General features: G+C 44.1%; 1 protein-coding gene across 8 annotated transcripts; it reads left to right on the forward strand.

Annotated features, from left to right (window-relative positions):
* On the forward strand, positions 1–25,848 carry DDX42 (DEAD-box helicase 42). Of its 8 annotated transcripts, none has more exons than XM_028703782.2 (21): positions 1–155; positions 333–380; positions 975–1,017; positions 1,927–2,053; positions 3,537–3,770; positions 4,520–4,670; positions 6,004–6,065; positions 6,564–6,600; positions 9,940–10,089; positions 10,831–10,935; positions 13,145–13,264; positions 13,695–13,871; positions 15,211–15,339; positions 15,955–16,054; positions 17,590–17,637; positions 18,816–18,913; positions 19,082–19,358; positions 20,640–20,866; positions 21,489–21,599; positions 21,762–21,860; positions 23,158–25,848. In XM_028703782.2, the coding sequence occupies exons 4-21, from the start codon at positions 2,034–2,036 to the stop codon at positions 23,854–23,856; spliced, it is 2,844 nt and encodes a 947-aa protein (XP_028559615.2). In that variant the 5' UTR covers positions 1–155; positions 333–380; positions 975–1,017; positions 1,927–2,033; the 3' UTR covers positions 23,857–25,848. The 8 variants fall into 8 exon arrangements, with proteins under 8 accessions (XP_028559615.2, XP_028559616.2, XP_077773511.1 ...); XM_028703783.2 differs by having other exon boundaries at positions 1,984–2,053; XM_077917385.1 differs by lacking the exon at positions 1,927–2,053.
* The last annotated feature ends 95 nt before the right edge of the window (positions 25,849–25,943 follow it).

The raw sequence follows: 25,943 nt of genomic DNA on the forward strand, positions 1-25,943 counted from the left end.
TGCCGCGCTGTGCGCGATGGCGTCATCGCGTCGCGGCTGCCGTCGTCGCGCCCCGTTTTCTTTCTCCGTAGTAACCGGGTAGAGAGGGAGGAAGGCAGGCGAGGAGGAGGGGAAGGCGGGGAAGAAAACCGAGCGAGGGTCTGACGAGGCGGCGGGTAAGCTGAGAGGAGACAGTGGGGGAGAAGAGGGGCTGGAAAGAGGCCCCCGGGCCGCCCCTCCTCCTGCTGGGTTGCCTGGATATGAAGGAAGAGGAGGAGGGGGCGGGGCTGAGGCCTAGCGGGGCTATGGAGGCCTCGGGGAGCTGATTTCTCTCTCTCTCTTCCCATTCCTAGGCGACGTGCCCTCCTGTCTCCAGCCACACCCGTCGCCCCTTACCGAGGGTAAGTAGGCAGGTGGTATTATCGGAATATCTTCGGACGTACGCTTGGGATTCCGAGCCTGAAGGCCGCCTTTTTGCTGCTGCTCCTCCTCCTCCACACTTGCAGCCTCCAGTCCTCTGTTGACATAGCAAAAGCCCTCGCCCGTTGAAAGGGCGAGGGGGGGACGGCAACAGGATCAGAGCCGCTTTTTGTTACAGTGGTACCTCGGGTTACATACGCTTCAGGTTACAGACTCCGCTAACCCAGAAATAGTACCTTGGGTTAAGAACTTTGCTTCAGGATGAGAATAGAAATCATGCTCCGGCGGCACGGCAGCAGCAGGAGGCCCCATTAGCTAAAGTGGTGCTTCAGGTTAAGAACAGACCTCTGGAATGAATTACCATATTTTTTGCTATTTAAGACTCACTTTTCCCCTCCTAAAATGTAAGGAGAAATGTGTGTGCGTCTTATGGAGCAAATGCAGGCTGCACAGCTATCCCAGAAGCCAGAACAGCAAGAGGGATTGCTGCTTTCACTGTGCAGCGATCCCTCTTGCTATTCTGGCTTCTGAGATTCAGAATATTTTTTTTCTTGTTTTCCTCCTCCAAAAACCAGGTGCGTCTTGTGGTCTGGTGCGTCCTATAGAGCGAAAAATACGGTAAGTACTTAACCTGAGGTACCACTGTATTTGTGTGCCTGACTCGAGGGAGCGAGCGTGTGCATGTGCACGCTTTTCTCAGAAGTCAGCCCACTGAGCACGGTGGAAAGTCCCCTGCCGAGTGGGCATGGCATGCAAGTGGGGCTTGAACCCCAAATAATAGCTGCCGTGCTTTTGTTTTCGCTTCCTTTCCACGACGGCGCTGGCTGTATTTGTAAAACTGAAGGTAATATTTATAGAAGAAGAGGACTGGAAGGGGCCAAGGGAGACACGTAATCCACAGGTGTGTGGATTATGAACCCTACAAACCACCTACAGCTGCCAGCGCTGGTCACCATTATAGTAGATGCGTTGTGGCAATGGCTTCAAACGCTCAAGCCAATGCACAGCTATGAACCAGTATATGATTGCTGGTGGACCTGGATGCAGCAGACTGAGTTCAGGTTAGGCTAAGAAACTTACTGGCTGGCCTCGAAAAAGTCAGTCTGTCCCATGTATGCTACATTGATGTCTGGAGAAAAGGACAGAGTGTTTTGAATTGAAAGACAAATTTGAAAAAGAAGTGTCAAGTGCTTTTAAATGGAAGTGGCTAAGTAAACAATAATAGTGCATATTTACAAAGTACGGTATCCAGCTGCCTCAGTTCTCTATTTTAGTCTCTATCTCCCAGTACGGCTGCTCCCTGTTTTTATACCTGCAAACAGGATGTATCTGTTTTCCTCTTCCAAGGCTGTTCTCTCTCACCCTAACTTTTTCAGGTGGACTGCATGACTGTGGCACTTAGACACAAATAGTTTTCAACGCAGCAGATATCCACGTGATGAAAATCCCCAATGAAAATATGTATATTAGACACGTATGTGCATTCACTGTAGAGTTTGTAAGAGCTGAACCAAATCTCTTCCACAGATTTAAGACAAAATCCTTCCAAGGCTGCACTTTTCATTGCATTCATTTTATACACAGAAGTAAACCTACAGTGTACTCCTAGGACAGCACCTGCGCAGCATTAGACAATGTCCTCAAATTCCAGCAAGTGAGTCATTAAGTGCCTTAGAAAATCAACTGTTTTTGCATTTGGGGTGCTTTTTCATCAGCCAGTGTAACAAATCCATCTTTAAAAACAGAAGTTCCAACTAACTAAGACAGTGAAGCAGATGCTCTCATTTTGACAACCAAAAAAAGTATGGGTCATAAAATATCAAAGTAGTCTGCTGATTTTTTCCATTTGGATGGGTGGGTTGGTGTTTTTCAGCCAATGTAAAAAAAAAAAAAAAAGGCACATGGTTTTTCCCCAAACAAAAATGATCCAGGGTGTTCATCCAAACTCCTGGCAGTCGGTGGTGAGGTTTGATGGAGCGATAAGCCACTTCCACAACCCGGCCATTCTCACCAGTCGGGGGGCAGGGAAGTGTACCTGTTCCTTGTGCCTTCGCCCAGGCTGCCGTAGCAAAGAGACCCAGATTGGACACATTACTGTCACATGATGGCAGCAGGTCAGCCCCTTTCCCTGAAATTCCCCATTTTGGGAATTACTGTGGGCAGGAATGCTACCACCAGAAGGTTCTGCCTGTCTACTCTTTGGGCAGGTGCATTGGGGCACTTCTTAATAGTGGAGCTCCTCCAACAGCAGTGACCTGCAGAACTGAGCCAAGGAACACCTCTGTCCATTCATACCCCTTCCAGTACGTGGGTTTGGATTGCTCTGTTAAGTGTCTTCGTTCAAACGCTACGCAGATGGATTTGCTTTGGGACATTGTACTGCCTTGAGATACACTGGAATTTTTCTTGGGTAGTAAAATGTCCCCCAAAGCATTTATATAACATTATTTATGATTTGGTGTAAGATGAACAGCAGTGAATGTTCTTTTTAGTAAGCTCAGGGCTAACGAAGCAGGGGTTCTTTTTCGCACTTCAATTGCCTACTGTCCTTTAAGGGATAAATAGCTTGCAGACATTTTAAATAAAAATATTTATTTCAGAAGATAGCCTGAATTCATTGTTAAAAACAAACCTCTAATGCATAAAGTTGCCACATTTTATTAGTGTCACCCACACAGATATTAAGTGGGATGCAGTTGATTGTATTACATATATTTAAATGTATTTAGGACTCTTTGCCATCTGAATGCAGATTAGTTATTTCTGTTTACCAAGAAAAGATATAAACAACAGAATTGAACTGAACTGGATATTAAGCCTTTAAAAGGTAGTCTGCTTCTATCAGTAAACAAAATATCTGCATTGGAGTAAACTTGAGTTTTATTCATATACTAGAAATACACATTTTCATCTTTTAATAGTAGCTGCTGCCAGTCAGTGCAATCAACTCCTATGATTGATATTTAGGGGGAGCATTTTTTACCAAAATAAATAAATAAATGGTGCTTTGTTCCTCTTTCTAAGTCAGACTTTCCTATTTAATTCTATGCTAGTTGCCTATGGGGTTTTGTTCATACGAGGACTGTTTTGAAGTGGGCAGAGGCTTTATATCTAGTACGTCATTTCATCTTTTTCAGACGCATTGCTGACACCATGAATTGGAACAAAGGTGGCCCTGGCACCAAGAGGGGCTTTGGTTTCGGTGGCTTCTCCATATCCACTGGGAAGAAGGAAGAGCCAAAACTCCCTCAACAGTCCCACAGTGCTTTCGGAGCCCCTGGTTCAGCTGGGTTTGGAAAGACACCACCACCACAGCTGCCTTCTTTTTACAAGATTGGATCAAAGCGAGCAAACTTTGATGAGGAGAATGCGTAAGTTGCCTTCCTTTTGCACTTGTATCCCCATTAAATGAGTTGCCCAAAATTTTGCGATGATTTGTTTTAATAGGGCAGACGTAGTTGTATTACCTGATAATATGTGAAAAGAAGTGTGACAGTGGATGGCATAAGGCCCAGGGGCCAGCAAACTTTTCAGCAGGGGGCCAGTCCATTGTCCCTCAGACCTTGTGGGGGGCCGGACTATATTTTGAAAAAAAGAACAAATTCCCGTGCCCCACAAATAACCCAGAGATGCATTTTAAATAAAAGGACACATTCTACTCATGTAAAAACACCAGGCAGGCCCCACAAATAACCCAGAGATGCATTTTAAATAAAAGGGCACATTCTACTCATGTAGAAACATGCTGATTCCCGGACTGTCTGCGGGCTGGATTTAGAAGGCTGTTGAGCCAGATCTGGCCCCTGGGCCTTAGTTTGCCTACCCATGGCTTAAGCCATTTTACAGCTGACATCCCAAGCGTAAGACTAGCCAGAGTCCAGATAAAAGTTGCATGACAACAGCTAGATTAGGCTGCCAGACAACTTGGAGTGGATATTTGAGAGATGGAGTTTGTTCTTTAGTTCTGTGCCCCCCCCCCCAAATCTTTTTTTAAAAATTCCTAAAATATTGTCCAGTGTTAGGCTCTGTGTGATAGCAGATGGTTTCCCCTTCTTATAAGCCTGCTTATGTGTTGACTTGATTCTTCCCAGTGTCACCTCCTCTCTCTCTGAATTTTCAGGTACTTTGAGGATGAGGAGGAAGATTCCAATAACGTTGACTTGCCATACATTCCCGCTGAGAACTCCCCCACTCGGCAGCAGTTCCATTCCAAACCACCTGACTCAGACAGCGAAGATGACCCATTGGAGGCATTCATGGCAGAGGTGGAGGTAAGTCACCTTCTCCTAATGCATTGCCAATATTTTGTGGTTTTGAGATGCACCAAAAATGACTGTTGAGGAGAATAACAGTCAGCAGCTCTGGGACAAAAATGTTATCAGTTGTATTTATTTTAATTTAAAATATTTTAAATCTGTCTTCTGATGTAGGGTATCTGAGGTAGTTTATAGCAAACCAGTGAAAATATCCATAATAGCCAGCTGTTGCCCTATAAGCAAGCATGAAAGTAAAGACAAGGACAAACAGAACAGAACAAGGGAAGCTTTTAGGGAAGCTGTTTAGGGAAGCTTTTAATGTTTAATAGGTTATTGTATTTTAGTGTTCTGTTGGAAGCCAGCCAGAGTGGCTGGGGAAACCCAGCCAGATGGGCGGGGTATAAATATATTATTATTATTATTATTATTATTATTATTATTATTATTATTATTATTATTATTATTACAAAAGCAGCAACAGCAATTAGCACCTTAGGGGCCTTAAAAGTCAGAGAAGTGAAACCAAGCAGGTGCCTCTCAGGAGGGAATTCAGCAGTGGTGATGTCGCCACTTCATACATTCATAATTTAGTCTGAGAAGTACAAGTCAAACTCCTGTTCATAACAACTGGGGAGGGATTCAAACTACTACTGCTACCATTTAATTACTTGTTTCATTTACAAATTGCTTCCCGTGAGGTATTTCAAAGCAATTTACAATATAGTGGCATATACGAAAGAGTAACGTGTTTAAAAACAGTTGTATATAAAAACATTTTTTGAAAATAACCGTAAAAATAGAAACAATTTAAAACAACAACACATAAATAAAATCAGTTGAGATCTAGGTCAGATAGCAACTGAGATAAAGATTTTAGAAGTCTTTTGGAAAAGGGAATGTTTTTAGCAAGTACCAGTAGATATGCACAGGGAAAGGGAATTCCAAATGGCAGGTGCCACTACACTAAAGGCCCAGTTCTGACATTAATGCAGAACAGATCTCCTGATAGGATGGTATCTGCAGGATGGCCTCTCCTGCAGCACACTGATCAATAGGGTATGTAGGGGGTGAGGTGATGTTTTAGGTATCCCAGTATATAGGGCTTTGTGCAACAATACCAGCACCTTGAACCTATGGTTTTGTATTGAGATACAGTGACATGCACTGAAAAACCCTTTAAATAATATGATAGGAAGAATAAGGAAAGGAGGGGAGCCAGCTGTCAGAAATCTTCTCTCTCCTGGCAGTTGGTATCCCTCACCTGGTTGCTGTATTCCTCCAGCGTGATAGGAATTTTATAGGGAAATGTGCAGCATTGCAATGTTACATTACTTTTGTGACCCATTAGGATCAAGCTGCTAGAGACATGAAGAGATTGGAAGACAAAGACAAGGAAAGAAAAAATACAAAGTAAGTTATTTTTTTATATCACAGCCCCGTTGAAACAAGTGAGAGACTGAGAAGAAGCATGGGATCATCTTGCATTATTTCTGCTGGGATATTTGAAGATTTTGCCATGCTAAGATCTTTAAGCCTTTCTGAACCTCCCTGAAGGCTGTGATCTGAAGTTATGAGGGTTGATTTCTGAGGGGCTGGTGTATAGATGACTTTTCCATGGAGCAGGGTGTTGAGGTTACATCCCTCGTTGTCTTCAACTATATAGTTTTGTGAAACAGCTTTTCTGTCACACTTCATAGATCTGAAATTCAGTCAGTTTTACTCTTCATAATTTGGCAGGTCCTGGTGGGTTGGAACTGACATAAGATGTTTGTGTTCTTTTGTTTTTTGTTTGGTTGCTCCTGAATGTTGTCAGTGTTGCATTATATTGGCACTAATCAGATTGAATGTATGGAGCTGGGTATGTGGAACATTTGCAGGGAAGTTTTGTTTCTCTGCTTATTTTTCCAGGGGTATACGCGATGATATTGAAGAGGAAGATGATCAAGTGAGTTTTCTACGCAACCTTTCTATCTATTACAAAACAGTAATCAATGAGTGCAGACACACATTTCTGATATCCTTTGAAATAAAGCAGATCTATTTTTGTTTGCTGAGAAGATCGGGGGGGCACAGGGGGGAGTCTGTTCTTTCTAAATACATCAGACCATTAGCCCAGCTGATAAAAGAGTTAGGACCCCAAACTGGTTTGCAGGTCAACTTTAGGTGAATCACATCAGCACACAACCAATGCTTTTTAGGCTTTTGTTTTATTTTTTTAAAGGGGGACATGGAGTGAAAAAAGGGAGAAGGAAGCAGAAAGACAGACATAAAAATGAAATAAAAGTAGGCCCTGTTCAGGTTTAATGATAAAAGTGGTTCCTGGTCTAAAAAGGTTGACAGCTATTGCTGTGGACCATATAAGCAACAGCTGAACATATTTAAGTACTGTATAAGGCAGTGATGGCCAAACTCGGCCCTCCAGCTGTTTTGGGACTACAGTTCCTATCATCCCTGACCACTGTCCTGTTAGCTAGGGATGATGGGAGTTGTAGTCCAGGAACAGCTGGAGGGCCAAGTTTGGCCATCACTGATATAAGGTGTTTTAGAGCTCACCATGCCACTTTGCATACTTTTTTTTAACTTGTCACACACTTGTGCTTCTTTGAGTCTCCTATTGGTGCAGTCAAACAGCTTTATTATGCTTGTATAAAAGCATACCTGTTATCCAAAATCTGGAACTTCCAGCCCAGTAATTCCTGAACTCTGTTCCGGGGTATGAATCTAGTGTGCCATGACAGAATGGCTAATTGATTTCTCCTGAGCAGTCTAAAGTATCTGCCCACTACATGTCTGCATGAGTTACTGCTCTGACCTTGCCTCCTAATCAGCCCCCATAGCAAGTCGTTCTGCCTGTTTCTTCATCAGCCACGATTGAAGCATGTGGCCCAGGGATGATTAACCTGTGGCTCTCCAGGTGTTGCTGAACTACAACTCTCATCATTCCTGACCATTGTCTTCGGTGGTTGGGGCTATTGGGAATTGTAGTTTAGCAATATCTGGAGGGCCACAAGTTAGCTGCACTGATTTTAACACCTCGTGGTGCAGTGGTACATAATTACCAACCCCTGTGGAGTCTGGCTATTGCAACTTTTCATGAGTCAGTGCTCTGGACTTCTCCCTATTGTGGGTTCCCATATGTTGTTGAACTACAACTCCCATCACCCCTAGCTAGCAAGGCCAGAGCTCAGGGATGATGGGAGTTGTAGTCCAACAACATCTGGGGACCCACAGGTTGAGAACCACTGATGAGCCATGGAGTTAGAGAAACTTATTTTATGGCTTAATGTAACATTATTGAAGCTACCATTTTTCACTGTTGCTTTGGTAGGCATTCATCTTAACTCTGAAGAATGTGCATAGTAGGATTGAGACATAGCTGAGAAACAGTGTGTAGCCCACTCGATGGGGGAGAGGGATTGCTTAAATTTACAGTGCAGCAAAAATAAATGAAAATAGAAATCTTGTTCTTTTGTAAATGAAGTCATGTCTTCCTGCCTTTCTTTCCCTTCTTGTCTTCTTTCGTTCCTTTATTTATTTATTTATTTATTTATTTATTTATTTCCACTCCTACCTCACCCCGATTATTGCAGGATATCCTGAATTTTCCCAATGAATACTCCTCTTTAACCCTTCTTGGCTGGGTGTCCAGATAGCCACAATGTTCTAATACTGCACAGGGATGCCAACCAATTGCACCAATAAATATTGTGGTTGATTTGGGTTCAAATCCCTGCTCGACCATGAAGCTCTCAGGATTGGCTGGTCCTTTTCTCAACCCAATGTTATTTATTTAGGCTTTTTCTTAAGCCTCCAATCATCTGTGTCCTCTTGACAAAGTTGTAACGAGGATAAAATGGAGGAGAGAGCCATGTACGCTCCCCTGAGGTCCTTGGAGGAAGGACAGCTTGAAAATGTCGTAGAAATGTATTGATCAGACTTAATATTAGTGTGACTTTTTAGCCAGTTAAATTTGCATTTTGGAGGAAATGCTGAAGGTGCCTTTTTTGAGAGAGTCTCTCTTGAATGTGAATTTGACTTTTTAAAACAAGGAAGAGCGTCTTGTTTTCTGTATCTTCAAATTAGAGAACATAGGGCATTCCCTGTTATAGTAAAATATCAAAATGGTTTCAAAAACCGTATCCTGTCCTGTAAGGGAGCGCATAATTGTTAGGAGAACTCTTTGGGGGAATTCCTGTTCAAGAAAGTAGATATCTGCAGTTCATTCATGTACATCTGCTAGATCAGGGTGGAAAACCTTTTTGTTGTTGTTTTGTTGTTTGCTCTGCAGGACAGATCCTTGTCAGATCTGAGCCTCATGGACCAAATTTGATGGGTGAGCAGGGTTGCTCACTTGTCAATCACTCACATCAGAGTGATTTCAAGCAATTCAACATCTTTCAGTTCCAACGATGGGACTTCAGAAAGAGCCCTGCATGGTGCTTTAAAGCACCTGAGGCATCACATTTTTGCAGGCATCAGTTGCGTAAGCAAGTTCTCCATGGGGAGCTTGCTAGGACAGCCATTCCAGCACATTTTGGCTCTGTTGCCCATCAGCTGATGGGAGGTAGAACCAAAGCCTGTTTTCCCTTGCCAGTGTACAGTCAAGGTTCCCGATTGTGTATTGGCATCCATGTCTTTACCTGCTCTACATCTGTTCAATGCACTGTAAGTGACTAACCAACCTAAAAGAAAACCCTTCCAGTTTTCAGAATTTTTTTTCTCGTTTGGTTGCCTGGAGACTTTTAACTTGCCGCAGACATCAAGCCAAGAAGTCAGCAGAAGTAAATGCAAAGTAAAAAAGACAAAGAGAGAATTTTGAGCGTGTGCAGAGTATTTTTCTATCACTTCTGAGTAACTGCACTTATTCCTATTCACAAATACGGCATTAGAGAAAAAGATTTGGAGGTCAGTGGTTGTAATGTCTAGGCAAATGTGACACATATGCACACACCACCCGTCTTGGAAATTAAGCGTTGAAGGCCAGACATTTTGACATAGCAGAAAACACTTTTGTGGCTTCAACTGAACATTTGGGATGGTCAGCTCAGGTCTTCTGACTGTTTCTTGGAAAAGCGAAATATAGCAGCCAATTTGTTAGTTCTTTATTATGGTTTCACCAAATAATTACTGTGATAAAAAGAGAACTTTTAAAATAGACAAAGTTATTTGTTCTTTATGGGTAAGTGACCGTCTCTAAATGTAGCTAGTAATTAACTGAAAACAACAATAGCATTTCATCCTCTTTGGCACTTGTATGCAGTTACATTTCTCTGTTTTGCTGCAGGAAGCATATTTCCGTTACATGGCAGAAAATCCCACTGCTGGTGTGGTTCCAGAAGAGGAGGAGGACAACCTGGAGTATGACAGCGATGGCAATCCAATAGCACCATCCAAAAAAATCATTGACCCTCTTCCTCCTATTGATCATTCAGAGGTGAGGGAATTTCTTCAATCAGTAGCATAGCGCCAGTGCTAAGTTCATCTAAAAATCGATAGTAATACATTGAATAAAGCAAAGAGAGGAAGAGACCCTCAGTATACGTGCTCCAGTGCTTATATTCTTCCATTGCATAGAAGCCCAGACAATCAAATGTACATGATTTTTATGTCAGTTTTCCCCTACCAAAGTGCTGCTTTGAATGTCTCACAGGAGCTGCACATTTGCCGGATGCTATGCTTACAACTAGGGACGCGGGTGGCGCTGTGGGTTAAACCACAGAGCCTAGGACTTGCCGATCGAAGGTCGCAATTCAAATCCCCGCGATGGGGTGAGCTCCCGTCGCTCGGTCCCTGCTCCTGCCAACCTAGCAGTTCAAAAGCACATCAAAGTGCAAGTAGATCAATAGGTACCGCTCCTGTGGGAAGATAAACGGTGTTTCCGTGCGCTTCTCTGGTTCGCCAGAAGCGGCTTAGTCATGCTGGCCACATGACCTGGAAGCTGTACGCCGGCTCCCTTGGCCAATAAAGTGAGATGAGCGCCGCAACCCCAGAGTTGGTCACGACTGGACCTAATGGTCAGGGGTCCCTTTACCTTTACCTTTATGCTTACAACTGTTAACATAGCAAGAATGTTCATGAACATTCCATGGCAGCCTGCTACTTGGGCAGAGGCAGCAACCAATTTTTAATTGATAAGGTGGTATCCCCGACTAACCACGAACTATTCGTCCTACAGATTGAATACCCACCGTTTGAGAAAAATTTCCACGATGAGCATGAAGAAATCACCAGCCTCACCCCGCAGCAAGTGGTGGAGCTGCGCCACAAGCTGAATCTCCGGGTAAGACGAGTCCTGCTTTGAGGATTGTCTCTTGTTCAGACATGATCATAACAGCTGTGTGGCAAACAATAAACAGACACAGAACCTTTGCAAAGATGTGCCATGGTTCCTCCTGAGTGAGGTTATGACCCAAGTAAGATAAAGAGAGCAGAAAGGATGTAAGAGAGCCAGTATGTTAAGTTTCAAGGGTAGTGGTGCAGAGGAGAGTTAATTTGTAATGGGGATGGCTACAATTCAGCGGCCGCTTTGTAAAAGTGCACCTTGAGGAGGGTTTGCAAGAATAATGCGGCTTGACAGAGGGAAAAGTTTGATCCAGTGTAGAGAGACGTACCATAGAAAACTTGCAGCAGGTACTCTTAATAGGCAATTGTTAAGTGTGTAAGGACGAAAGAAGTACAGTGGTGCCTCGCAAGACGAAATTAATTCGTTCCGCGAGTTTTTTCGTCTTGCGATTTTTTCGTCTTGCGAAGCATGGTGTCGGAAAAGTTTTGGAAAAGCTTCAAAAATCACCAAAGTCTTCAAAAACCTCAAAAAAGGCTACCACACCGCGTGCTATGAGTTGCTCCTCGAAGTCAAGTCGCAACTGTATTAACGGTTTTAAGAAAAAGGAAACAAACTTGCAAGACGTTTCCGTCTTGCGAAGCAAGCCCATAGGGGAAATCGTCTTGCGAAGCAACTCAAAAAACCAAAAACCCTTTCGCCTTGCGAGTTTTCCGTCTTGCGAGGCATTCGTCTTGCGAGGTACCACTGTAATTATAATTTAACAGTTTTCATGTTATTCTATTTTATTAAAACAACTAGAAACAAATATGATTGGAAGATCTCAGATAGGTGAAGTGGGGAGGAGGGGAGGGTTAGGTTGAATCTGGGAAATAAAACAATACAGTGTGGTGCCTCGCAAGACGAAATTAATCCGTTCCGCAAGTCTCTTCGTCTTGCGGTTTTTTCGTCTTGCGAAGCTACTAGCGGCTTAGCGGCTATTAACGGCTTAGTGGCTTTAAGAAAAAGGAAACAAACTCGCAAGAACTCACAAGACGTTTCATCTTGCGAAGCAAGCCCATAGGGAAATTCGTCTTGCGGAACGACTCAAAAAACGGAAAAGAAAACTTGGAGCAGGCATAAAAGGCATGGTGATTAGCAGACATAAACTGTTATCCAGGTTTTGACAGTTGGTCACCTTCAGGCTTCCTTGAGTACTTCAGTACTTGTTAGCTGTTCGGACACTTTCCCCCTCAGCTTATTCTGTTGGGGATTGGTAGTAGGGAGGGCTTCTGGTTGTACTTCAGGCTTTCAGCCCCCTTCTTGGGATTCTCCTCACTCCACTGGCCTCTGTGATTGATCAAGCTTCTAGCTAGATATTGCTGGTCGTTTGTTCCATTTAGCCTCTGATTTGCATAGGAAAATACCTAACGTTGGTCTATTTGTAGAGACCCAGTTGGTGAATTTCTGGATTTTATAAGATGTGCATGCTCTCAATCCTCCCATGAATATGGGCTTCTGATAACATGGGACATTCCCCACTTCTTTTTTTAATGCTTTATTGGTGTTAAAAACAAAACAAATAGGGAATAAAACAATACGAAACAATCAACAAAAGGCAATTCAAAATCAACACTCATTTAAAAAAAAGATTTAAATTCACATGTAACAAATTCAAACATGACTTCAAACCCCCCCCCCCCCAATTGTGATTCCTAATTGTAATTTTTTTTTTAACTACGCACTTAACTTTATCCCTCCTAGGTTGTTCGGTTGTGTTAATTTTGTAAAGTTCTCTTATTTCATGTAGAGGTCAATCCAAAGAATTTAGATTTTTACAATGTTCTTTTAGGTATTCTCTGTAAATATTCCACTCTATTGAATATTTGATCTGTCTCGGAATCTTGTTGTCAATCTTGCTAGCTCTGCATATTCTAAGATTTTATTCTTCCAGTCCAATTTAATTTAAATTAGATTGGGACATTTCCTTCATCATTGTGCTTTTCAGGTGTGTTTACCACAGCTGAATGTTGAATTCAGTTCAACACAAGAAAGGCTAATCATTTGAGGTGGGTGGTATACCCCTATAAGGTGGATTTAAGACAATAAGCATTGTTGGAGATTGGAACTGAGTGAACGTCCTTTTCATATAGACTCTACATCAGAATGTGCATTGAGTAATCTCTCTCAAAAGTGTAAGGCATGGTTTAATGGAAAACTTTTCCCCTAGGTCTCTGGAGCAGCTCCTCCAAGACCAGGAAGCAGTTTTGCTCATTTTGGTTTTGATGAGCAACTTATGCATCAAATTAGGAAATCAGAATACACTCAACCCACACCTATCCAATGCCAGGTGAGTCCTGCATAGCAGTGTTCACAGTAAAAAAATGGAATTTATGAAACGAGCAAAATGCTGTGTTGTTTTCCCTGTCCTGTTTGGAGATTATGCTGGGGTTACAATGGGCTTAGATATTTGCTTCTTATATTGGTTTATTTAGTTAACAACATTGTCACTTAAATGCAAGCTCTTAAAAGTGGAGATGTGATGAAGTGACTAGGGTATAACTGACCATATAATAATTGAGGAGCACGTGGAATATGAAATGATTCGGGTATGCTAAAAAAAACTTTACAGACATTTTTTTACAGCTGCTGGGGTCCACATCCTCATGGCTTTATGAAGGTTACTATTTTCAAAACCATACCCTGAGCTGAGAGTCACCAGCTCTGTTTCAGGAAACTGCTGGATTTAAAATGTGGGTGGGTTTTTTCCCCCTCTTCAGGGTGTTCCAGTGGCCCTGAGTGGGAGAGACATGATCGGTATTGCAAAGACTGGCAGTGGGAAAACTGCAGCCTTCATTTGGCCCATGTTGGTTCACATCATGGATCAGAAGGAGCTGGAGCCAGGAGATGGTCCCATCGCAGTGATTGTATGTCCAACCAGAGAGCTGTGCCAGCAGGTAAAGAAATGTTTGGAGCATCATGGAAAGAAATGGGGGGGGAGTAAATCCTGGAATAGATTATCCATTTGAGGAGATTATGCTGCTGCTGTTGCTGCTATTGTTTTAATTTGGGTTGGGGGGGTAATGGTATGTGGAGATTTACCCAAAAAAGGGGGGGCAGTTAAAATTAAGGGGTTTTTTATGGGAGAATGAGTTGGTAATGAAATTTTTACTTTTCTGGGGGGGAAACCCCCCATCTTGCAAACTTTGGTCACCAAAGAGCAGCTTGGGTAGAAAGCTTCTGAAATTTATTTGGTAACTTTACAAGAAAAGGGAGGTTCAGAACTATGGTACAATTCCAGAAAAATTGCCATGCTTTAGCAGAGAGGCATTCTGGCTTGCCACACTAATGAGGGCACCCTTACTTTGATCTAAGGTGTTGCAATGAGATATTGTGGTGCAGGATTTGATGCATGGCAGGACTTCAAATACCTTGCTCTTTTGTAAGTCCCAGAGACCCATTTTGGAGCCTTTATGTGTCAAAAGAGGGCTTCTTGCATAGGTGGTATAGAGAAGGAGGAACTCTGCATTCACCGCTTCTGCTCACCCCTCAGTGTTGAGATCAAGATTTTAAAGGGGGCTGGTTGTAACTAAACTAGTCAGGCCGCCACCAGCTTCACCTTCCTGTTGCAAGTGGGTATGGGAGTAAGGCTTGTCTGCCTGTGCTTCAGTTGTTTCATCGTTAAGATTTTCATCATTAAAAGTGGAATGTTATTTTATTCTGCCTGGTGGCAAGTGGCTCAATTTCCAGTCACAATAATACTTCCTCTGGTTGCTTTCATATGATATACTCAACATAAAAAACAGGGATGCTAGAAATCTGCCCTGAAATTCTGCCTCTTCTGTCTCGTAATTTTTTTATTAAAACTTTTTGATGCAACAAGATAAAAGGAGTGTGGAGAAGAAAGAGAGAAAAGAAAAGAGAAAGTAAAAAAGAAATGATGTGATGTATAGAGATTATTCTAGCAAATTCGTTTGAGATGGATACAAAAGAAGAGAGAGGGAGTAGATACAGAAAAAGTGAGGTGTGAGGCCAGCAAAGAGGGATCCTGATAAGCTCTAGAGGTGAGCCACAGGTACAAAGATGGCCAGACTGATGTACAAAAGGCAGAAGAAAATTCAGCCACTGGAAAGGAGAGTTAGAATAACAAACAAGAAATCTGCTTTGTATTCTTGTAGCCCCATTGCACAGGAAAGTGTCAGTTTTGCAGCCCCTTTGCTTCTTTGATGTAATGGAGATGTCTTTCTAGTTTTTGAAGTAGTGTTATCAATAATCTGTGAACTGCTGTGCCTCCAGATCCACGCTGAATGCAAGCGCTTTGGGAAGGCCTACAATCTACGCTCCGTAGCAGTGTATGGTGGAGGAAGCATGTGGGAGCAGGCCAAGGCTCTGCAGGAAGGAGCAGAAATTGTTGTCTGCACTCCAGTGAGTATTTCTTCCAGGTACTTGTGTTGCTCTAAGGCATCTTTCCCCAACCTAGTGCCCTCCAGATGTTGCTGGCTGGAGCTGGAGTTGTCGTCCAAAACATTCCTAGATTGTGGAAGGCCGCCCTAAGGTATATGGGATCCTGAGAATGGCTTGCAATATGTTTCCTTTTCGTTCTAAATAAAAAGAAATACCTTGTGATTCGTTCTTTGGTTTGTGGCTTATGTGAACCTACCTCATTTCCCCCCCTTACTGGATTCAGAAAATGTGGATCCAAATTGGAGTAGAAGTCCTAAGGGCAAGAGGAACTGCTTTGGCAGTTAGCAGCTTCTGAGGGATCTGTCTGTTGTTGACACAACCAAACCATTTCCCTCTCACTGGACTCTGGTTGGGAGTCTTCCTTTACAGGTTGCCTTCAGAGCTTTCCTTGGCACTTGGCCAGCTACTATTGACCATCACTAAGGACCCTGTTGTTCAAAAAGGACCACAAACAATATCAGGGAAAGTAGGAGCAGTATAACCACTGTGACCAAGGAATTACTGTGACATAGTTTGAATGATACATTGATACTGGCTTTTCTGACTAGCTTGCTGCTGTTAAATATTTCCAATCAGGGCCGTTTGATTGACCACGTGAAGAAGAAAGCAACCAACCTTCAGAGGGTCACTTACCTTGTGTTTGATGAAGCCGACAGGATGTTTGACATGGGTTTCGGTACGTACCCAGTAATACTGGCTGCAGTGTGGATATGTCACAGCGGTGGCCTACGCTCCCCACAACTTCATATCATCCTCTATATCTTAGGAATCCATTAGTGAAAGAGTGCAAAGGCTGAAGCATTTCTTGGGCTACGCACTCAGCAGCAACTAAATAACAGTGTTACAGAAAAGTACAGGGCATTCTGGATAATAGAAGAGGGTGGTGGTGCAAAATGAAGGCTTTCACATGAAGGAATATGAGAAAGAAAAGTGGTTTGACCCAGTGAAGAATAGTGCAAATTTGGAAAGTAAAAATAAAACGCAAACGTGCTTGTTATGACCGTTTAACATTGGTACCAAGCTGTGTTACGTGTCCTGTCCTGAACTTTGTGGTTAGCTGAGAAGGAATTCTTAGTGGCGCTCTTGTGCTCCAGATGGCCCTGTGAAAGCACACACAAGGATAGGTTTCAGTGACCACTCCCAGCCTTTGGAACTTCCTTTCTTCAGAAGTCTCTCAAAGCACGGGCAGAAATATCTTCCATAATACCCTTTCGTTCAAGCAAGCATTTTGTGGCCAAAGGAATTTCATTTTTTAATTTTTTTTAGTGTCTACCTCTTTCATTTGTTCAATGTTCATTGTACAAAGTAGGGCACAGTTCGTAGTAGAAGTGGCACGGAGCACCCAGTTCTGCAGCCATATTATTCACCCATAGTATATGAAGGGCAGGCTGGGCATTGCTGGAGAAACTGTTTTCTTTCTTTCTCTTGGTTAGGCCAGGAGTGCCTAAGAGATAGTGCCGTGTGTGTTAATGAAACAGAGGCTATGTGAATCACCTGCAAAGCAACTCTCTATTTGAGTGGAATAATCATTGGCCTCTTGAAGATGTGTTCAAATATAAATATACAGTGGTACCTCGGGTTAAGAACTTTGCTTCAGGATGAGAACAGAAATCATGCTCTGGCGGCGCGGCGGCAGCAGGAGGTCCCCTCTGGAACGAATTAAGTACTTAACCCGAGGTACCACTGTATTTGCTTATTTCCCAAACCTCAATTTTAGTTGACTTTGAAAGAAACACAGATTTCTTCCTTAATTTCTTTTTTTCCTGGGGCATAGAATATTTCTAATTACAATAATAAACAAGAACCAGAATGGCTGCAAAAATATGCTTTGCTGAAAAACAAATTCAAGCCCACAGATAAATATTTGCTCGTTGTCAAATTTGTCACTTAGTTGCATGATATATTGATTTGAAAGGCCTTTTTAAAATAAATGTCTTTTTAAAGGGGCATGCTTTTTGGTAAACAAAAAACTCTGAGCCTGATGTTCAAATGTAACAACATCTCATTCAAGACCTACTGGAAGTTGAGCTTGTGGATGATTCTGCATTTTATGAAATAAAAAGGTGTTGCCTTAGAATGCAGAGATTGAGCACTTTTCATCATGAACTATGTGCCATGCTCTCTTCAGCCAGCTGGCTGTTTATAATGCAGCTGCTTTTCAGCATCTGAAAACCGTACATTGACTGGAACTTTGTTCTTCTTTTCATCCAGAATACCAAGTCAGATCGATTGCCAGTCACGTGCGCCCTGAAAGGCAGAGTGAGTGTGGACTTCCTGAATACAAAATATATTGAAATATGTATTGTGTGTGACAGAACTGTTTTATTCTTGTAAATATATGTGGTTAGCCCTTCGGGGCGGCATTAATTTGTGTCCCAAAACTGTTTCCAATTTCCATACTTAAACCAGAAAGAAATTAAGTTATATTAATGGATTTGCAAACATTTTGTTCTTGTTAAGTAAGGACAGCCTGCTGTCTTCCCACCCACCCAATCACAGATTTTTCACTTTTCCCAGATATTTGGAGTGTTCTAAAATCTTGTTCATATATAGGTAGTTTTCGGGCATACAGAACCACCGTCTCCTTGTCATTTACCCTCTCCCATTGCCTCCAATAGGAGACGGGATGCGGGTGGCGCTGTGGGTAAAATCCTCAGCGCCTAGGGCTTGCCGATCGAAAGGTCGGCGGTTCAAATCCCCGCGGCGGGGTGCACTCCCGCTGCTCAATTCCTGCTCCTGCCAACCTAGCAGTTCGAAAGCACCCCCAGGTGCAAGTAGATAAATAGGGACTGCTTACTAGCGGGAAGGTAAACGGCGTTTCCGTGTGCTGCGCTGGCTCGCCAGATGCAGCTTTGTCACGCTGGCCACGTGACCCGGAAGTGTCTCCGGACAGCGCTGGCCCCCGGCCTCTTGAGTGAGATGGGCGCACAACCCTAGAGTCTGTCAAGACTGGCCCGTACGGGCAGGGGTACCTTTACCTTTTATATTGCCTCCATGCTTCTCTGCTGTTTGGATAGCATCTTTCACCTTACTCCTAGCCACAATGTGTCCTTCTGGTACTGCTGTATGCAGTAAGGAAGGATGCATGGCAAATGTGATGCTATCCAGGGGTGCCCAAACTTTTTTCAAAGAGGGCTAGATTTGATGAAGTGAACATGCGTTAGGGCCGACCAAAGTTATTGAGCTTTTTTTAGGGTTCTACCCCAGGACATATACTGCCACAGGGGGCAAATTAAATCAACCAGCGGGCTGGATTAGGCCCCCGAGACAGAATTTCGACATGCCTGCAATAGTCACTCACCTGTGAATCATCACAGGCAATTCCTATGTATCTAGATTCTCGTACAATTCTGGTGGATGAGGTGGCTTCCTTGTGAGCTTGCACTCCTTTGCACCTTTGTGTATATAACATTAGTACTATTTTCCTGGCTTAACAGCTCTACTGTTCAGTGCAACTTTCCGGAAGAAGATCGAGAAGCTGGCCAGAGACATTCTAATTGATCCAATTCGAGTGGTGCAAGGAGATATTGGAGAGGTAATACACCTTTTGGAAAAAACACTGTTTGAAATAGGCTAGAGCAAAGAGAGAAGCCACGGGTGTGCATAGTATAATGCTTCTCTGTTCTTCCCCCATTTCTGCTCTCGTGTTAAATATATCCTGATATTCTCATTTTGCCTCTATTTACTCCTCCTCACACAACAGGCAAATGAAGATATCACTCAGATTGTGGAGATCTTCTCCTCTGGCCCCAACAAGTGGAACTGGCTGACCAGCCGCCTAGTGGAGTTCACCTCTTCGGGGAGTGTCCTCCTCTTTGTTACCAAGAAGGCAAATGCAGATGAGCTGGCCAACAACCTTAAGCAGGAGGGGCACAGCCTGGGTCTGCTGCATGGTGACATGGACCAGAGTGAAAGAAACAAGGTCATCTCGGACTTCAAGAAGGGGACCTTCCCAGTTCTGGTTGCTACTGATGTGGCAGGTAGGGGTGCAAGTTGGAAGTTTTAAAAACCTGGGAGCAATTTCTGGACCACATTATTGACCCCCTTTCCCTCTTCACGTTGTGTTATCTCTTAAGCCAGTTTTCATCCACCTACCCTGATGTTCTTTACATCTGCCGTGGTTCAGAGAGTGTTGTGCTCAGCCTGCTGGGTAGATGTGGACTATGTATTGAAGATATTAAATAAACCTTAGAGAGCCAGTGTGGTGTAGTGGTTAAGAGCGGTAGACTTGTAATCTGGTGAACTGGGTTCGTGTCTCCGCTCCTCCACATGCAGCTGCTGGGTGACCTTGGGCTAGTCACACTTCTTTGAAGTCCCTCAGCTCCACTCAACTCAACTCACAGAGTGTTTGTTGTGGGGGAGGAAGGGAAAGGAGAATGTTAGCTGCTTTGAGACTCCTTTCGGTAGTGAGAATGCGGGATATCAAATCCAAACTACTATTCTTATTCTTATTCTTCTTCGGACTTTTAGCTGATCAATGTTTTGAAAAAGATGGTCCTCCTTCACTATCTCATTAGGTAAAAGGTAAAGGTACCCCTGCCCGTACAGGCCAGTCTTGACAGACTCTAGGGTTGTGCGCTCATCTCACTCTAGAGGCCGGGAGCCAGCGCTGTCCGCAGACACTTCCGGGTCACGTGGCCAGCGTGACAAAGCTGCTCCGGCGAACCGGCACCAGAGCAGCACACGGAAACGCCGTTTACCTTCCCGCTATAAAGCGGTACCTATTTATCTACTTGCACTTAAGGGTGCTTTCAAACTGCTAGGTGGGCAGGAGCTGGGACCGAACGACGGGAGCTCACCCCGCCACGGGGATTCGAACCGCTGACCATGCGATCGGCAAGTCCTAGGTGCTGAGGTTTTACCCACAGCGCCACCCGCTTCACTATCTCATTAATTCGTTCTAAATCCCCACTAAATATTTCCCTCCTATTTTTTTTTTCCTTAGGAGAAGCTAAAATTCGTTTTAGTATAATCAGAGTTCAGTGCAACCGAACCTATTTTCAGTCAGGGAATAATACAGTTGTCTCTTTTGGAATTGCAATACAGTCTTAAGAATACAGGCCAGCATTAACAGAAAGTGTCTAGGATAACTTGATTGCTTTCAACTGCTAACTGAAGCTTTCCTAGAATTGAAGGTGGTGCTGTGGGAAAGAGTTTTGAGCACAGTAAGCTCAACCTTTGCTGACAAGATGTGATATATGCAGAACGCGTATGAGAATTGCTGTGAAACTGTCTTGACCCCTGACATCTCCTGTGCCCAGCTCGTGGTCTGGATATTCCTTCCATTAAGACTGTGATCAATTATGACGTGGCCCGTGATATTGACACCCACACCCACCGAATTGGCCGCACGGGGAGAGCAGGAGAGAAGGGCGTGGCCTACACCCTGCTGACTCACAAGGATAGCAACTTCGCTGGAGATCTTGTTCGGAATTTGGAAGGGGCCAATCAGCACGTCACAAAAGAGCTCTTGGACTTGGCCATGCAGGTGACTTTGTCAAAACCTGAAGAAGCACTGTAATCTTTCCTTAACTTGAAACTTAATGTTTCTGCGTGTAATTATGAGCCACACCAAATAATATAACACAGTATGTGGTATATTTAAAAAGAAAAAGTGATTTTACCTTGAAATAGATTTTGCTGCATTTCCACTGCTTGAGCTAGATTAACATCTAGGGGGAAAACAACACTGGGTATTAGCAATATACAGAGAGCTGTCTTTAAATCTAAGGAATGAGTCATGGCAGATTTTACCTCTTATCTTGTGCAAATTGCTCTCATGCAATTTGGAGGCATGTGCAAAGAAGCTACTTAAAACAGGAAACTATGTTTTTCTACAAATAAGTGATATTTTGTTTCCCCCGGTATGTAGTTCAAGTGGCTTTCTCTGGGTTCCTCCCCCCACCCTCCAAAACACAAAAAAACTAACTCTCCTTTATTTGGCAAATAGCATACAACAAATTGACTGTAATGTGCTTGTGTACTTTTAATTTTTGGTATTGCTTTTGCACTTCCAGCCAGAATTCTGTAGTCTAAATTAGTTGAACCAATCCATAGCCTGGTAGTCACATATTTCATCTCCTGTTAATGTTGCTATCCTTTTTCTCCAGAATGCTTGGTTCCGGAAATCGCGTTTCAAGGGAGGGAAGGGCAAGAAGTTAAACATTGGCGGTGGTGGACTGGGGTACCGTGAGCGGCCTGGCCTAGGATCAGAGAGCGTGGTAAGCATTGAAATTCAGTATACTAATGTAGACTAACAGTGCCGTATATGTCTACGTGGAAGTCAGTTCCATTTATTTCATTGAGAAGTACTCCCCAGTAAGTATGTATAGCACTGCAGCCCAAGTTTCACAGTGCTAACTGCCAACATCTTTGTGTCGCAGGACCGTGGGAGTAACAGTGTCATGGTTAACTATGAGGCATACAAACCGTCCTCAGGAGCAATGGGGGACCGGTTGTCTGCAATGAAGGCAGCATTCCAGGTTGGTATGGCTAACTCTCCTGCTGTGTATTCTCTCCCCTTTCTGTCTGGCACTTGCTGTGCTACTGCTTTCTTGACTTCTAGCCAAGTGTGGCCATTGTGCCTGTGAACTCCTTAAATCAGCTCAGAAGGGAAAGGAGCTGTTGGTTGCCACCAGCTTTGTCTGCTTCAGTATGGTTGTTGCCCAGCCTGTAAACTGAATTTCCCTTGTGTCTATCACAAGTTCTTCAGCAAGCAAGGTTTTCATTGACCTGAGGTGGAGCCATCAACATTCGCCCAGCATTTAGCTCCAGCTTGCTCCTATTGGCACTGCAGGTCAGCCCTCCTCCATACCAATGAATGGGCAGAGTGGAAGGAAGTGCAGTATTTAGTCTAGTGCCAGAGATACTGAAGGCAAAGATAAGTTTGGTAAAATCGGCCTGAATACTCCAGCAACTAAACCAAGCCATACATTGCAGTAGATGTCCTAATATTAGAAAGCATTACTCGTTGAAATTCCATTCTCACATTAAAAATATAGGTGGGTTTTCCCCTTAACAGGAAGAAATCTCTGAGCAGTAAGGTACACCCACTTTCCAAAAGCCCATTCCATCCAGCACACAATTTTCAATCTTTGATAGCGGTTGGCATCACTGAGAAGAGACAGAAAACACAGGCTTAAGAATCCTCGTACAGTGGTACCTTGTGTTACATACGCTTCAGGTTACAGACTCCGCTAACCCATAAATAGTACCTTGGGTTAAGAACTTTGCTTCAGGATGAGAATAGAAATCAGGCTCCGGCGGCGCGACAGCAGCAGGAGGCACCATTAGCTAAAGTGGTGCTTCAGGTTAAGAACCGTTTCAGGTTAAGAACGGACCTCTGGAACGAATTAAGTACTTAACCCGAGGTACCACTGTATTGAGGACGCGGGTGGCGCTGTGGGTTAAACCACAGAGCCTAGGACTTGCCGATCAGAAGGTCGGCGGTTCGAATCCCCACGACGGGGTGAGCTCCCGTTGCTCAGTCCCTGCTCCTGCCAACCTAGCAGTTCGAAAGCACATCAAAGTGCAAGTAGATAAATAGGTCCCGCTCCGGCAGGAAGGTAAACGCGTTTCCGTGCGCTGCTCTGGTTCACCAGAAGCGGCTTAGTCATGCTGGCTACATAACCCGGAAGCTGCACGCCGGCTCCCTCAGCCAATAAAGTGAGATGAGCACCGCAACCCCAAAGTCGGCCATGACTGGACTTAATGGTCAGGGGTCCCTTTACCTTTACCACTGTATTGGTTATGTTTTTTTTTTGTTTTTCTCTCCTGTAGTCCCAGTATAAGAGCCATTTCGTTGCTGCCAGCTTTAGCAACCAGAAGACGGGCAGCTCTTCAGCAGGTGCCAGTGGGTGGACGAGTGCCGGCAGCTTGAACTCCGTGCCAAGCAACTCAGCACAGCAGAACTCGGCAAGACCCGACAGTCCCATGGGCATGGCAGGCATGCCAAAGGGCATGACAGGCTTCACAAGCGCCGGGAACTTAAACAGCGTCCCCGCCTTCCCGAGTCCTGGAGTTCAGGGGTTCAACAGTCCGAATGCCGGCAACAGCAACAGAGAGGGCAGCAGCGGAGGTAGAGAAAGGTACGGCGACAACCGGGGCAGCGGTCGCCACAGCGGCGATGGCCAGCGCCACGGCGACGGGAGCGGTCGCCATGGTGAAGGCCAGCGCCACGGGGAAGGCTATCGCCACGGGGACAACCGCCACGGGGACAGCCATCGCCACGGGGAAAGCCGACATGCCGGGGGTGGGAGCAGCAGCAGTCGCCACGGGGAAAGCCGGAACAATGGGGACAGCAGCCGGAACAGCGGCGAAAGCAGAAGCAGTGAGAATAGGAACACTGAGAGCAGGAAAGATGGCAACAGCAGGGAGAACAACAAGGCAGATGGAGGCAGTAGTAGGGACAACAGCAAGACAGATGGCTTTGTCGTTCCGGAGCCCCCAAAGCGCAAGAAGAGTCGGTGGGACAGCTAAGAGCCCAGCAAAGTGGCAAGGTGCCCCTCTCGCTCACTCTCAAGAGGGCGTTTCTGTGTGGCTACTCAGAAGCATAGCAATGGACAGCAATGATCCCCAAACCAAGCCTCGGCTGGTGCGTCTGCAGACAGCTTCACGTCAGTGGCGCGTCAGTGTTGTGCTTTGATCAAAAGGAAAGTGTTCCCTTTCTTGGAAATCCTCAGCGCTCTGACTTTTAAAAATCCGTCCATCTCGAGGGACTTCAAAAGATTGATTTCACCCACCAAGAACAAAAGATCTTTGAGAGTGTTTCTTTTTTAACTGAATGTTTCCAGAAAGAGGCTTTGAACTGGGTAGGTTTGTTTTATTCAGATCAATGTGAACTTGTACACTAACCCATCTCCCAGTAAGTGGCACGCCTGCTACATCCGCCCTATTCAATAGCCCTCTTTTCATCCCCATTGTCATTATGCTTTTACACCTTCGTTCGCTGCTCACAATGGCCATCTGTGCCCAGACATGATCACCAAGTTCCTGTTTATATGATTTTGCATGTATCCAGCAGTACAATGAGACATGTAAAGTATCACAGGAAAACAGTAGTTCGACTGGGTCACTGTTGGCCATTGCAAGCAACAGATTCATGAGAAACAATGGTCTCTTGGGAAGAAAGGTGGGGGGGCTCACAATTGATCTTGCCCATCTACACACAATCCTGCATGGAAATCATAATGTTCCATTATGACTTGTGTCATTTCTGCAAGTAATCTTTTTTTTACCCTTATCATTTGATGCATCACTGCTGAGTAGCTTAAATCCTCCTTATTTGAGGATTGGTGAGCAGGTTCTCATGCTTGACTCCTGCCTCTCTTTTTTGTCAAGTTGTCCACAGTTCAGGTAGAGAGAGGACAGGCCAAAGGTTAAATCATTTCATCCCTCCTCCTCCCTTGATAGTATCAGCATGCTAATAGCCAGTAGAGAGAGCTTGAGATTCTGTTCCTAAGAGTAGTGGGGAGATGGCTGTAAATATACAGGTGATGCAGCCTGCAAATTTGTCTCATTCTTCTCCATACCTAAGCCCAGGTATGATGAGTTTGGCTGGAGCTAAAGGATTCCTTCTGCCCAGTAGAACAGCATACATGAGTACATACACACACACACACACACACGGAGACAGAATGAATGCTAACCTTCCCCATGCCAGTCTACATTTTTACACAATCCACCATCTTCTGTGTTCTGAATGTGTCCTTGTGGGAACAAAGACCGCTTGGCAAAGACTAGCAGAATCTCAGGTTGCCTAGACTGGAGCTCCTCTGCCTCCAAGGATGATCCTAGTGTCTACTCATTTTTGGTCCCTGAACATGTGTACTGTATGGGCAACAGGAGCCACATTAAGCCTGAAGAGGATACACAAAGATGGGCCATGGAGCCACCAGGATATAGCCTGCCCACCGGCTGGCAAGATGAAAAGTGTCCATTTGGGTGGGATCTTGTGTAGATAGCTTTGTGAATGTTCCAGAAGTTATTTCCCCTTCCCCCCCTCCCTCACCACCCAAGGGTGAAACAGGCTTGGGGAGGGAGATCTTTCTTATATAGCATCAAGTTAATTGTGATTGGGGGCTGAACCAGGAAGATTTCAAACTTTGTGAGTTTGAGACTGGGCTGCTGAAGAAGCATTTTTGTGCAGCAATGTTAGAAGCGGGACTTGTCTGAAACAATGTGCTGCTTTTCCCCGAAATGGTTGTTGCGCGCACACATCTGGAAAGAAGCAAATGTAAAAATATTTGGTTTTTGGGGTTTTTTAACAGTGTGTTCTTGGGCTCTTTAATCAGATTCTTTTTTCTTTTTCTTTTTTGCCAGAGTGGTAGAAAAATCTTGTTTGCTGAAAATAGTTCACTTCTTGCTTCTCATTTTTATGAAGAAGTATCTTGAAACTGTCAGGATTCTGTGACATGCTGTTCCCTTTACTTTCCGCTTTCTCTTCTAGTAAATGTTTTATTACAAGGACAATTGCCTGGGATGTGCCTGTTTATTTTGGCCTATATTCTTTTACTCATAAGTTGGTTTTGTGGGCAAAAAGTACTACTCGTTGTTAGACGGAAACA

The sequence above is a fragment of the Podarcis muralis genome, chromosome 13 (assembly GCF_964188315.1).
Source record: "Podarcis muralis chromosome 13, rPodMur119.hap1.1, whole genome shotgun sequence".
Lineage (NCBI taxonomy): Eukaryota > Metazoa > Chordata > Lepidosauria > Squamata > Lacertidae > Podarcis > Podarcis muralis.

Bases quoted from the DNA above. Each gene is read 5' to 3' on its own strand.
- DDX42 (XM_028703780.2), top strand. From the start codon at position 1,851: ATGAAAATATGTATATTAGACAC. The intron at 1,874-3,536 runs GTATGTGCATTC...CATCTTTTTCAG, and splicing joins AAAATATGTATATTAGACAC to ACGCATTGCTGACACCATGA. The intron at 19,359-20,639 runs GTAGGGGTGCAA...TCCTGTGCCCAG, and splicing joins GGTTGCTACTGATGTGGCAG to CTCGTGGTCTGGATATTCCT.